Source organism: Anomaloglossus baeobatrachus, chromosome 6 (genome assembly GCF_048569485.1).
Source record: "Anomaloglossus baeobatrachus isolate aAnoBae1 chromosome 6, aAnoBae1.hap1, whole genome shotgun sequence".
Classification (NCBI taxonomy): domain Eukaryota; kingdom Metazoa; phylum Chordata; class Amphibia; order Anura; family Aromobatidae; genus Anomaloglossus; species Anomaloglossus baeobatrachus.
The window spans coordinates 211,042,261-211,056,748 of record NC_134358.1 but is presented as its reverse complement, the minus strand read 5'-3'; the positions used below and the strand labels follow the sequence as shown (position 1 = coordinate 211,056,748).

The following is a 14,488-nucleotide window of genomic DNA, read 5'->3' as shown; positions in this document are numbered from 1 at the left end:
CAGCATTCTAACATGCTGTATATAAGAGCCCAGCCTGGGGGTATAACATAAAAAACACTTTATAATTCTTACCTAACAGTCGAGCAGTGGGCCTTATGGGCGTCTCCGTTGTCCGGAGCCAGCGCCGCCTCAATTGGCCATCTTTGTGCTTCTTCTTCTCTAGCCGCGGTGCATGACAGGTCCGTCATCATCCACACTCACTGGCATTCAGGTCCTGAGCAGACGCACTTTGATCTGCCCTGAGCAGGGCAGATCAAAGTATTGTAGTGCGCCTGCGCAGGACCGGCGAGTGTGTATGACGTAGCCATGTCATGCACCCAGGCTTCAGAAAGAGGACGAAGATGGCCAAAAGAGGAGGCGCCGGCACCAGACAACGGGGACGCCAATAAGGCCCACTGCGCGACCGTTAGGTAAGTATTATAAAGTGTTTTTTATGTTATACCCCTGGCCTGGGCTCTTATATACAGCATGTTAAAATGCTGTATATAAGAGCCCGGTGGTGGTGGCCGCAACTTATAGGCCAAAAAAGTGGTGATAGGTTCCCTTTAAGTGTAAATCTACACAGGACTGAATTGCTCCAGATTTTACATAAGTGACATACAGTACAAAGCGGAATCATTTGTAACATCATTCTGCACTCTTTTTCCAAAAGGAAATATAAGCATGATGTGAATTTCTAAATTCAAGTCATACTCTTTCTGTTCTGGATTTGTCACAAATTTTCACTGGTTTCAGATTTTACTGCAAATCCATGGCATCACTTGGATAAGGTCTAATGGCTTATAATTAAAAGGTAAATTGTCTTCAGCAATGAGAAAAAATACAGTGTGTAACATAGGGTCCCACATAAAATACATATTCAGTCTGCTGTTATCTACCTGAAAGTGCTTTAAACCCCATACACAATAGACAGCTGTCAGCAAACAGATGGCTGAGCCAATTGTTTGCCCCGGATTCCTCCAAACACAGAAGCGCTTGCTTGGTTGAGCACTCCTGTGTTCTCTAAAGCCTGCTTTACATGAGACGATAGATTGTGCGATAGCACAATCGATCGTACCTGCCCCCGTCGTTTTTGCGTCACGGGCAATTAGTTGCCCATGGCGCACAAACTCGTTTAACCCCTGTCACATATACTTACCTTCCGGACGACCTCGCTGTGGGCGACGAACGTCCACTTCCTGGAGTGGGCGGGACGTTCAGCGTCACAGCGACGTCACACGGCAGGCGGCCAATAGAAGCGGAGGGGCGGAGATGAGCGGGATGTAAACACCCCGCCCACCTCCTTTCTTCCATTAAGCCCGCGGGTGCCGCGGGAGGCAGGTAAAGTTGCTGTTCATCGTTCCCGGGGTGTCACACGGAGCAATGTGTGATGCCACGGAAGCGATGAACAACCGCCGCCATTTTAATTAAACAATTTTATAAAAACCTAGCGACGAGTACACGACTCACGATTTGTGAGCGATACTGCGTCGCTAGGAGGTGTCACACGAAATCACGTCGTGCGGTATGCCGGATGTGGGTCACGAAAACCGTGACCCCAACAACATATCGCACAATCTATCCTCTCGTGTAAAGCCCGCTTAAAAGGAAGCCGCTGCCAGACTTCTATTATGATAGCTTATCTCATAGAGAACAAAAAGATCAACAGTCTGAAATCAAACATGATGGGTCCTTCTCTCCCCTGACATGATCAGGCAGTGGAGAGCTGGGATACTCCATACACATACACATTAGGCTATGTGCGCACATTGCGTAATTACATGCAGCTACGCTGCGCTTTGTAGCGCAGCGTAACTGCATGAGTCCTGCGTCCCCTGCATAATCTATGGAGATTGTACAGGGGCCGTGCGCACGTGGTGTTTTAGAGCGCAGCGCTTCGGCTGCTGCCTGAAGCGCGCGTTCTAAGAAGTGACATGTTACTTCTTCCGTGCGCTTTGCCGGCAGTCCTCGCTCTGTCTATGGCAGGAGCTGCAGGCAGAGCGCATGGAATCGGCTTTTTTTTTTTTTCACTACGGACATTTTCTGCATCGATTTGAAGCGCACGTGTGCTCTTCAGATCGCTGCAGAAATTTCTGCAGTGACTGTACGCAACGTGCGCACATTGCCTTAGACTGTTCAAGTCCTCCAATAAAGCAGGTTCGGCTGACTTTAATCTAATGTGTATGGGGGCCTTTAGTCTTGACAGTATGATCAGAAAAATATACTTTTATTTCTATTGTAAAATGTGTAATTTGATCATACACTGATGAGTTTAATGATCTTATGATGTCATCAAAGAACATATTCATCAGCAGGAATGTAATGATGTCATCAACTGACAAATTCAGCAGGAATGCAAAACAGTATAAAAACATAACTATAACTACATTTGTAGAAGGAAAATACCCAATATGAACTTTCTTATGAGCGCCTTTCAGGTTCCATAATATATCTATTTTAGTGAATACTTCCATTCCCTACAATTATGGGGCATCTTTTCTTAGAACTCAGTATTTTACGGTTTCTCTTCGAAATACATAAATAAGTTGACACCTGGCAGTGTCTCTGCACAGTCTGACGCTGTCCAATCAGTGCTTGCTATGTAGGGGCAGTTCCCTTTAACAAGGCAAATGTTAATATCCAGTTAATTCCTATAGAACAGAAATATAGAACACGGAGGTTAAGGAAAAGATGCTTCAGAATCGTTATTCCATAAGAAATGTAATTTCTTAAAACTGACATGTCATGACTGGTGACAGGTTCTCTTTAATAGTGATTCTATCAGTGCTTGGAAACGGGCCTCCGAAACGAAAGGGCATATTAGGAATCTGTATATATAAAAAAAAAATTCTTAAAAACCTCTGTGACATAACTTTGGGAAGTGTCTCAATATATTTAGCTATCCTGCCTGTCCGCTGTTAATAACATAGGCTGTTGTACAATACCTCCCTCCAGTCTACCACCCGGTGCATGCCAATCATGACGTAAACATATAAAATCTATTCAACAATTCCTAGTGGTTTAATTCAGGAAAAATAGGTCAAAGTTAAAGGGGTTGTCTGTGATTAAATGTTCTTATCCCATAGGGTTTCAGTTGTAGAAAATAAAAAACAGAGCTGTACTCATTCTCCTCAAGACCACTCCGCCACTGCTCGTATTTCCAGACATCAGAGACATCATGGCAACAACATATGTAATGGGATGTGCAGTAATGCTGAAAATTTAATTTCGGCCAAGCCCTTTCAGGGTATTACCCTAATCTATAAGTATACAGCCTTCCAATCTCTTAAAGGGAACCTGTTACCAGAATTTTCCCTTATAATCTGCAGCCACAAGGAGTATGCTCTTATATACAGCATTCTAGAATGGCAGTCCGGTTCAATGGGTGTCGCTGGTCTTGGTCCGGCGCATCCTCTTTTCTTGCGATCGCCATCCTCCATTGAGCTCCTACACATGTGCACTTCTCTCTGCCTTGCTGAGTACAGATCAAAATATTGTAGCATGCATGTGCAGCCGGTCTTTGACCATTCACCGGGTCTGAGCATTATAGTACTCTGCTCTGCCCACAGCAGGGCAGAGGGAATTACGCGTGCACAGGAGCGCGATGAAGACCTCTGTATGGATGGTGTAGGACATGTTATTCACACAGAGCAGGGAAGGAGGACAGTGACGCCCATCGGTCCCAACCGGTGAGTATAATAAAAGATGTTTTTTTATGTTATAAAGATTGGCCTGGGCACTTATTTACAGTATTCTAGAATGCTGTATGTAATGGCTTACTGGTCGTAGGTTATAGGGGACACATCTGGTGACAGGTTCCCTTTAAATATAAGCTTGAGGCACAAAGTTCCATCATTACAACGTTTCATCTCTATAGGATGGATTACATACTATACTGCAAGTCAATGTATAAAGAAGAGAGGCTGAAGGCTATATCTGGGGAACCCTTTAAAGCTCAGTAACTTGTTGATCTCTATCGGAAGAATGATTTATTTTAAGAGTCGTGTTTGTCTTCCTAATAATACTATTAGATTGTAGATAAACATTCTCTAGTGCATGTTAACATAAATAAGCAGCATACAAGGGAATAATAAGAATAAACCAATGGTTCAAATGCTACTTGGGACTGCAGGAATAAAAGATAAAACAAACTAGTGCCAATGTAAGGAGCCATGCTTTATAAATCAACAATAGACCGGAAATCATGGTGCATGTAGTAATCTCGTCGTCTTTCTTACTGACTTGTATCAGTTATAACACCACCTCTCGTTGGGCTTCATAAAAAGCCTTTCTCTTGTGCTCTTCTCTTTGGCCTCCTGACGCTATCTCATTCATAAGGCTGAAGTCACTAGAACGCAGCGAGGCATGTTACTGCTGAAGCGCCATAAGGTTCACAACTAGGTTGATAGCTTGGAGTAACTTGGTGGGGAGAACTTGCGCTTCAAGTACTTCAAAATATAGAGGGGAAGACAGCTGACAACGGTGATGGCCGATACTTTCCACAGGAAGGCAAGTGTTGTAATGAAAGCAGCATCTGTGATGAGAAAAGAGCAACAGGTTTAGTATTAGTGTTAATGATAAGCCAACACAATCAACATGAAGCTAAATAACCAGGGTCCGCACTAATGCTCCCTAGTTCCCAGTGGGAAGATGCTTTGATGTGATATATCCGGTCTGCTATGACTCGTTTTCAACTTCTTGGGTGTGTGGTTGCCTCCTAATAGACTAACAGCAATAAGATCATCATATGCATGTGGTTCCAATAAATATTCCCCTAATGTGGAGATGGAAGCAAGCAATGAATATTACCAAGTAAATGGCAAGAGTACATATAATGGTGGATGCTAGATTATAGCTTGGTGCCGAAATAGAATAGAAAACCGTGTGTGTTGTTAGCGGTTACATTTCCTGATCTTTAGATTGCGCTCTACAATATCACGCTAAGAAAGCTCTGGCCATACATGTGCTTTTTATGTCCTTTTATGTCCTTTTATCTTCTATAAAAATAACAAATCAACAAAAAATGTAGAATACAGAAGTGAAAATGGTGACGTTAAAAAATGGCATGTCCTGAGTGGTGATAGGCAGCACGTCGTGAGTGGCGATAGGTGGCACATCGTGAGTGGCAATAGGTGGCACGTCACAGTTGTTCAGAACAGATCATTTCATCACAGGAGACAATTAAGGGTCAATGTACAAAAAGGGTGAATTGTTGTTACATCAATTCTATTTTCTATTCTACCTGCTTTTACTAGTGTTATTCCTAATGGCACACCTTCAGTAAATGAGTGCTTACTTTATACCTTTTCATATATCTTTCCCGTCAGATTTTAGCATATGGAGCGCTTTGTGACACCTTATATTTCAATTAGAGGTCTTGACAGTTAATAGATAAAAAGACATTTTTTCAATCTTTAATGGTCAACAGTTGATATGTACCCTACTTTTTTTCTATACTTTTGAACACATCTAGACACTACTTTTTCCTAGAGAATTACATACATGAATCTGTTTAAAGCTGCTACTTGATTTTTATGTAATGTTTTCTAAAGCACAAGTTTAGCATAATAAAGTAGAAAAAGACGTAAAACTGGTCATACACACACGAAGCAGGTAGTCCCCAAGGCAAAACATCAACAGGGTCCCCCAACTATCATAACTCTAATAATTTTGGTCTTCCCATATGGCCCAAAGGGACCTTTTGAGCCCCACTAGGCTATAGAGTTCGGATGCACTGTAACTTATGCAACCACAATAGTTACACCTACTAACTATATTGTGTAAGTACATAATAAACACAGCTTGGTCTAACAAACCGAGTATATCTACTTCAATGTGGTGCAGGGAATAAACCCCTCATCAGTTGATTGTCCTCTTGCAGAGACAAAGATGAGGCATGATGTAATCCATCCATACTTCCAGGAGTAGAAAAAAATAAAGTACTAAAGGAAATGTCATTATAAATAAACTCCTAAATAGATTAAATTAGTAAACCACTATTCTTTTGTATAGGAAAGTAATTATTACAGAATTAAAATGGCTGTCATCTTAAAATGTTAAGACAGGTGCCTGTAAGCATGTGCAGTAAGAAACTCATCCTCCTCTTTTCATATATAAAAAGATCTGCTTCTCTATCATTATTGGAGATAAAAGGGATACTAAGGAAAGAAGAGGCCTCTCAAACTTCTCCCCAATGGGTCTTTCTGAATGAAAATACATGGCGTAGATCAGGGGTCTCAAACATTCGACCCCCAGGTATGTGATTCCAGTAATGATCGCAGACAGTGCAGGAGCGGCAGCCGTCAGCGCTTTATTTCAGATTAATGTTTTGCCGGCGCTGCGCAGATTCAAGCTGTTTCTGTACAACTATTCCATTCGTAGCCGCAGGCCAATCAGAGGCAAGCATCTGACGCATATGACCTCAGTTTCCTGCCTCTGATTGGCCAGCGGCTGCCATTAGAAGAGTTGAACAGAGCGCGCTTGACTCTGCGCAGCAACGGCAAAACGTTCCTCTGAATTTCAGATGAAGAACTGACAGCTGCGACCCCTACACCGGGTCCACGTGCCTGCGGGCCGCAGAAAGCTGGGAAGAGGATGCCGAGGGAATGGTAGACAGTCGAGAAGAGTGTTTTGGTTTTAGTGTGTGTGTGTGTGTGTGTGTGTGAGTGAAGAATGTCACAATAAGGGACCAGGATAGGACATTGATACAAGAAGAGGACCTCAATGGGCACATTAGTAAAATGGGACAATGATGGGTACGTTATTACAGGATGGGCTCATTACTACAGGATGGGCACAATGATGGGGCATGTTACAAAAGGATGGGGACAAGTATGGGCACATTACTACAAGATTGGGACAAGGATGGGCTCATTACTACAGAATGGAGACAAGGATGGGCACATTACTACAGTGTGGGCACAAGGAGGAGCACATTACTACAGGATGGGCACAATACTATAGGAAGAAGGGCACAATGATGGGCATATTACTATAGGATAGGGACAAAAATAGGGCACATTACTACAGGAATGGGTCAAAGATGGGCACATTACTACAAGATGGGGATAAACATGGGTACATTACTACAGGATGGGGACAAAGATGGGCATATTACTTTAGGATAGGGACAAGGATGGGCACATTACTATAGGATGGGCATATTACTACAGGATGGAGACAAGGATGGGCACATTACTACAGGGTGGGCACAAGGACGGGCACATTACTACAGGGTGGGCACATTACTATAGGAAGGGCACAAGGATGGCAACATTACTATAGGATGGACACAAGAATGGGGCATATTACTACAGGATGGGGACAAAGATGGGCACATTACTACAGGATGGGGATAAGGATGGGCACATTACTACAGGATGGGGACAAAGATGGGCATATTACTTCAGGACGGGAAGAAAGATGGGCACATTACTACAAGAAAGGGATAAGGATGAGCACATTACTACAGGATGGGGATAAGGATGGGCACCTTGCTACAAGGGGACAAGGATGGGGCACATTACAACAGAATGGGGACCAGTATGGGAATATTACTACAAGATGTTGGCCAAAATTACTATATGGTGCTAATTGTAAAACTAAATTACATATACATATATATATATATATATATATATATATATATATATATACAGTCATATGAAAAAGTTTGGGAACCCCTATTAATGTTAACCTTTTCTCTTTATAACAATTTGGGTTTTTGCAACAGCTATTTCAGTTTCATATATCTAATAACTGATGGACTGAGTAATATTTCTGGATTGAAATGAGGTTTATTGTACTACCGTGTTTTTCCAAAAATAAGACCTCCCCCCAAAAATAAGCCCTAGCAGGGATTTTCAGCATTTTCGGAGAAAGGCTTAAATATAAGCCCTCCCCCGAAAATAAGCCCTATTCCCGGATCAATAATGAAGTGTCCGTGCAGCTAAAAATGTTACAGATACTGCAGGACACTTCATTATACACAGCGGCACCCGGCAATTACACTCACCAGACGCCGAGCAGCAGGACCTGCAGTGATTGCACACCCGCACACATCAGCTCTCTCACACACACACACACACACACACACACACAAACACAAAATCAGATCTCACGCACACACACCAGATCTCACACACAAACATTGGATCGCACACACAGTCAGATCGCACACATAATCAGATCGCACACACAAACATCGGATCACACGCAAACATCAAATCACACACACACACACACACACACAAACATCGGATCGCACACACATCGGATTGCATACACACTCACCTCATCCAGCGACACCAATCTCTTCTCGCCGGGAGAATCCTGAGAGGCAGGGCGGTGCAGCGCGACGAACAGGACCTGCATCCGGAAACGTGACTTGCTCTCATTCCCTGCTGCCGTAAGTGCTGGATGTGATGTGATGTGTGTGTGTGATCTGCTGTGTGTGTCTGCAATCGGCTGTGTGTGTCTGCGATCGGCTGTGTGTGTCTGCGATCGGCTGTGTTTTTCTGCGATCGGCCGTGTGTGTCTGCGTTCGGATGTGTGTATCTGTGATCGGCTGTGTGTGTCTGTGATCAGATGTGTGTGTCTGTGATCGGATGTGTGTGTCTGTGATCGTCTGTGTGCCTGTGATCGGATGTGTGTATCTGTGATCGGCTGTGTGTGCCTGCGATCGGATGTGTGTATCTGTGATCGGCTGTGTGTGATCGGCTGTGTATATCTGTGATCTGCTGTGTGTGTGTGTGTGTGTGTGTGTGTGAGATCTGCTGTGTGTGATCTGCTGTGTGTGTCAGCGTGTCAGCTAGCAGCAGGGTAGGACGGCGTGCAGCACCGACAGGAGATCACAGGAGGATCTGGGAACCACGCAGACGTCCTGGTCTGGTGAGTATGAGTCTCCTGGGAAGTGGGGGGGTCTGCTTTTTTGGGGGGTAAACTTACCCCCAACCGTGTTTCTCCAAGAATAAGACCTCCTCCAAAAATAAGCCCTAGTGCTTTTTTGGGGGGCAAAAAAAATATAAGACAGTGTCTTATTTTTGGAAAAACACGGTAACAGAAAATGTGAAGTCCGCATTTAAACAAAATTTGACCGGTGCAAAAGTATGGGCACCTCAACATAAAAGTGACATTAATATTTTGTAGATCCTCCTTTTGTAAAAATAACAGCCTCTAGTCGCTTCCTGTAGCTTTTAATGAGTTCCTAGATCCTGGATGAAGGTAGATTTGACCATTCCTGTTTACAAAACAATTCCAGTTCAGTTACGTTTGATGGTTGCCAATCAGGGACAGCACGCTTCAAATCATTCCACAGATTTTCAATGATATTCAGGTCTGGGGACTGGGATGGCCATTCCAGAACATTGTAATTGTTCCTCTGCATGAATGCCTGAGTAGATTTGGAGCGGTGTTTTGGATCATTGTATTGCTGAAATATCCATCCCCTGCGTAACTTCAACTTCGTCACTGATTCTTGCACATTATTGTCAAGAATCTGCTGATACTGAGTTGAATCCATGCGACCCTCAACTTTAACAAGATTCCTGGTGCCAACATTGGCCACACAGCCCCAAAGCATGATGGAACCTCCACCAAATTTTACTGTGGGTAGCAAGTGCTTCTCTTGGAATGCCGTGTTTTTTTCGCCTCCATGCATAACGCCTTTTTGTATGACCAAACAACTCAATCTTTGCTTCATCAGTCCGCAGGACCAAATGTGCTTTTGCACAGGCGACTCTGTTTGTGGCGTGCTTGCAGAAACGGCTTCTTTTGCATCACTCTCCCATACAGCTTCTCCTTGTGCAACATGCGCTGTATTGTTGACCGATGCACATTGACACCATCTGCAGCAAGATGATGCTGCAGGTCTTTGGAGGTGGTCTGTGGTTTGTCCTTGACTGTTCTCACCATTCTTCTTCCCTGCCTTTCTGATATTTTTCTTGGCCTGACACTTCTGGGCTGTACCTGTGTTTTTCCATTTCCTTACTATGTTCCTCACAGTGGAAACCGACAGTTTAAATCTCTGAGACAACTTTTTGTATCCTTCCCCTGAACAACTATGTTGAATAATCTTTGTTTTCAGATCATTTGAGAGTTGTTTTGAGGAGCCCATGATGCCACTCTTCATAGGAGATTCAAATAGGAGAACAACTTACAAGTGGCCACCTTAAATACCTTTTCTCATGATTGGATACACCTGCCTATGAAGTTCAAAGCTCAATGAGGTTAGAAAACTAATTTAGTGCTTTAGTAAGTCAGTAAAAAGTAGTTAGGAGTGTTCAAATCAAGAAATTGATAAGGGTGCCCATACTTTTGCACCGGTCAAATTTTGTTTAAATGCGGATTGCACATTTTCTGTTAGTACAATAAACCTCATTTCAATCCAGAAATGTTACTCAGTCCATCAGTTATTAGATATATGAAACTGAAATAGCTGTTGCAAAAACCCAAATTGTTATAAAGAAAAAAGGTTAACATTAATAGGGGTGCCCAAACTTTTTCATATGACTGTATATATAAACAAAAAAAATCACGTATATACATTTATAATAAATGAACGACAAATATTCAAAAACATGATCTAAAGGTGTATAGAAGAAAAACTATGGTATCAATAAAAATGTCACTCTGTACTGAAAAGAATGCAGCTCCTCAAATTATTTTTTTTGTATGTATGTGTGGTCCATATACTTAGCCGCCGAGTTTAAGACCCCTAGTATACATTATCTTCAATGCACAGCAGAGAGGTTTTCTGCTGCACAAGCTCATGGGCACTTCGACTAACCTTCTATACTTCTATAATCGGTTTGATTACCTCCTTAGACAAAACAATTTTGATTTGATTTATATCTAATTAAATGTATTTAGGAATTTTTTATAATGACATGTTTATTTCTTATTTTTTTGTACTCTTGGAGAAGCCCTTTAAAGACATGTCAGAAGATATGATGAATTTAGGTGCTGATGGCTGGAATAGTGTCAAACAAGTTATATGACAGGGAACAGAAGTACAATGACATAGGTGTTCATCTCTTGAAGACTGCATGTATGAGAGTCTGATAGGTTTAATTAGTTGCACTTCAGTTAATAAAACGTTACACTCCTTTGTAGGGATTGGTCTTAATGTACCTTCATAAAATACAAAATATAGTCTTTCTTACTCCTAGAAGTATAAAAATAAAATGTTCTGCATGGAATAACCTGAATTGTGCCACAATACATGGACATATTGACATCACCTACCTAAGAAAGCTCCCAGTGAGACTCTACCAAAACCTAATAGAGATAAGGAGAGAGAAAGAAGCAAAGGCAAAAAGAAGTTACCGAGATGTTAAAAAGCGGATGAGCACTGGAGTTAGCAATGTGTGTGGCTTGAATGTACCCTCTCGCAGAAAACTCACCTGTGATGTCGTTACCCTCTCACTCCTGCTTGTTTGCCTCAATTACTAACATTCCAACACAATATAAACTGCCTAATATTCTTCAGTTACCATAGTACAATTAGGCATGTCCTGATAAGGATCATGTGATTCCAAATACAAGAGACCTCTACAAAGGGACTACTTTGGGGAAAGCTATGCATGTCTCAGTTGGGTCCATAGACAATAACCAATGACAGTAATGGCTTTCATTTTCAACACTACTCTAAAAAAAAAAGAACACTGGAATCTAATTGGCTGTTATTAGGGATCAAGATGCTTTTAGCTGTTGGACAGAATCCATCATGTCATATACTGTAGAGAAAGAAGAGTGGAGAATAACATGCACAAAGGCCAGAAGAAGCTAAATGTTGAAATAAGGTATAAAAAAATAGTTTATGATCTAGCACATAAATGATGGCATCCGGGGGGCTGACTTGGTTCGTTATTATAGGATATTACACATCGTATGCCAAGACTGAAATACTCCAGAATCTACTTGGTATCACAAAGAGACGACTAAATCGGTCGTTGTTCTATAGATGTTTTTTCAAACATACAATATAAAGTCATGTTAATCAATAGCAGAAGTGTGAGCCAGGACAAGAATGCGAATTATGCTAACAAATCTATTGCATTCCATAGCACACATTAAACTTACCAAAATATTCATTAAGGAAAGCAAGTGAAGCCACGTAGCAGCCAAGGCTGAAAAATTCGGCTACAACCATTAGCCAGTGCCATGTCCTGATAGTTAATGCAACCATCAGCAATTCTGTCAAAATCAAGGCAGTAAACGAGATGGCGACCACATGAACAAACTCCGACTCGAAGAGCAGCAGAGCGCCGTACATTAATATACCACCTAAAGCAGAAAGATAGGCATCAATAATAGTTAAATAAAAAATACACTATCGCCATAAGACAATATTAAATAAGTCAGTCTGAACCTCATCTGGAAGTAACTGGAAACCAGGACATTAAAGTGTAACCGTTGTTTTAATTTTGATTCTATAAATCCATAAATGAGCAACTTTGTAACATAGTGGAACCATGGATTAACTTGGTCTGAGAGCGTTTTGCAAGACAAGCAAAGCGTCTTAAAAATTTGTAACTTGGTTTAAGAGCAATGCTTTGCAATAAGAGCAAATAGTCACCGTGTACATTTCCGGTTCCGTCCTTTCACTCCACTCTGACCTGCTCTGGAGGTAACTTTCTGTACATATGTACTGTATTCTGTATATAGTATACCATTGTACAGTACAGTATATACTATATAGCATGTCTATCAATTTGCATTTGTGAATACAGTATTGTACTTTCTTTCTTATAACCAGTGCAGCACATTGCTTGTAATGTAATCTAATTGCCTGTGCAGTATTACTACCACACATTTGGCTTAGTTCTGCCCTTATTTTGGGGAGAATGGATTTAGTGTGTGCTTTTTTGTGTACTGTACTAGAATAAAGGTTGTTATATTTATACATTATTTTTTCTCTCTATAGTACACCTCCCGCACACCACAATTCTATTGTAAGCTAACGTGCAGGTTAATTTGTCTTAGATGTTTTTTACTGTACAGTATTCTGTATTAGTGTACTGTAATAATTTTATATGAATATAGTACATTATTGTGTATTACTGAAATAAGTTTGTATAAATACAGTAAATATTTTTGGGTTGTGCAACGAATTGTATGCGTTTCAATTATTTCCTATGGGAAAATTGGATTTGATATAAGAGTAACTTGGTTTAAGAGCACACTCCCGGAACGAGTTATGCTCGTAATACAAGGTTCCACTGTATATCTTATCAGAAAAATCTGCTTCTCTCTCCTCCTGGATAAATCTTTCAGTAAAATCTGCATTCAGTGAAGGCAGGTCTTTCTTAGTGAAATATGTGATGGCAGTTGGTGCTTATAAAATTCTATGGAAAGAAGAAGAGGAGGCAGATACTCGGTTGTAAGTTCAGCAACTGCCAGTCGGTATTCACTGATGACAGATTTTATCTGTGAATTTTGAGAATGAATGATCAGTCATGACGGGAGAAAAAAAGATTTCCAAAATCTTTCCTAATACCATTAAAATAAATCAATCAGTTATGAAAAGACTGGTAAACGATGCACATATTATATGCAATGGTCTCCATCCTGCCAGAGACCCGCCCCCAAGCAATATTTACATTGGCAGCAGGAAGTAATATGGAGCTGTAGCGCCTCATTAGTATTAAGTTAAGAAACAAAAAATGTATAACAACTAGTGATGGGCAGACTCGTAGATAACCGGGACCGGCAGGTCCAACCAGATTTAAAAAAAGAAAAAATCTGGCTCCGGGCCAGATGCCGGTCCCCATATAACTCTATGGGTATCAGAATCCTGCAATTAAAACTGGTGGTAGAAGTGATATTGGGACAGGAGCAAGCACGCTATACTTACTGAGGCTCAGGCGTGGCTGTAACTGTTCCCGCGGCTGCCCATTCACTTCGGGGCCGTGCGTTAGCCTTCATGCTTATGCACTGATTTCCCTGCCCACCGGCGTCTGTAATCAGATGCATCCCAACCCTGAGTGTCTGGTGCAGACATTTCACCACCAAATTTGAACCTCCTGGGAGAAAACTGCACCGAAATTGTGTCAAAACCTTTATTTTTTGCATTTTTGGGCCATGAAATGTAGATTTGGTGATGAATTTTTCACACCATATTCATGCACCCAATCTACACCGCCTGGCAAAAACCTCTTCAAAACCGCATGCGGTATGATGCGGTAGTGATGCGGTTTTTGCCAGGAGGTGTAGATTGGGTGCAGGAAAATAGTGTAAAAATTTCAAAACCAAATCTACATCTCTTGGCAAAAAGAACACGGTTTTCAACCAGGAGATGCAAATCTCACCTGAGGTGAGGTCATTGACTTTACTGAGGTCACCTCAGGTCAGGTTACCTGCAGTCACAGGTGCAGGACCGTGGGAACCTCCAACTGTGACCATAAATAACATGAGTGATGTCACTGCTGAACACGCAGCTCAGCCTCTGCCTGAAGTACGCAGCAGGCGGTCATGTTCCATGATCAGGCACTGTGACTTCAGATATGTA

At 41.8% G+C, this 14,488-nt stretch overlaps 1 protein-coding gene across 2 annotated transcripts in view; it reads right to left on the bottom strand.

Moving 5' to 3' along the window:
* Nucleotides 1-481: 481 nt before the first annotated feature.
* ATP9B (ATPase phospholipid transporting 9B (putative)) overlaps nucleotides 482-14,488 on the bottom strand; it is a 441,649-nt gene continuing 427,642 nt past the window's right edge. The window contains exons 28-30 of one of the 2 annotated variants that reach the window (XM_075314650.1): nucleotides 12,061-12,264; nucleotides 11,224-11,256; nucleotides 482-4,513 (exon numbers count right to left, since the gene is read on the bottom strand). In XM_075314650.1, coding sequence (XP_075170765.1) covers nucleotides 4,377-4,513; nucleotides 11,224-11,256; nucleotides 12,061-12,264 — 374 coding nt within the window. In that variant the 3' untranslated portion in view covers nucleotides 482-4,376. The remainder of the gene's footprint in view (nucleotides 4,514-11,223; nucleotides 11,257-12,060; nucleotides 12,265-14,488) is intronic. The other variant, XM_075314649.1, reaches the window with a different exon arrangement.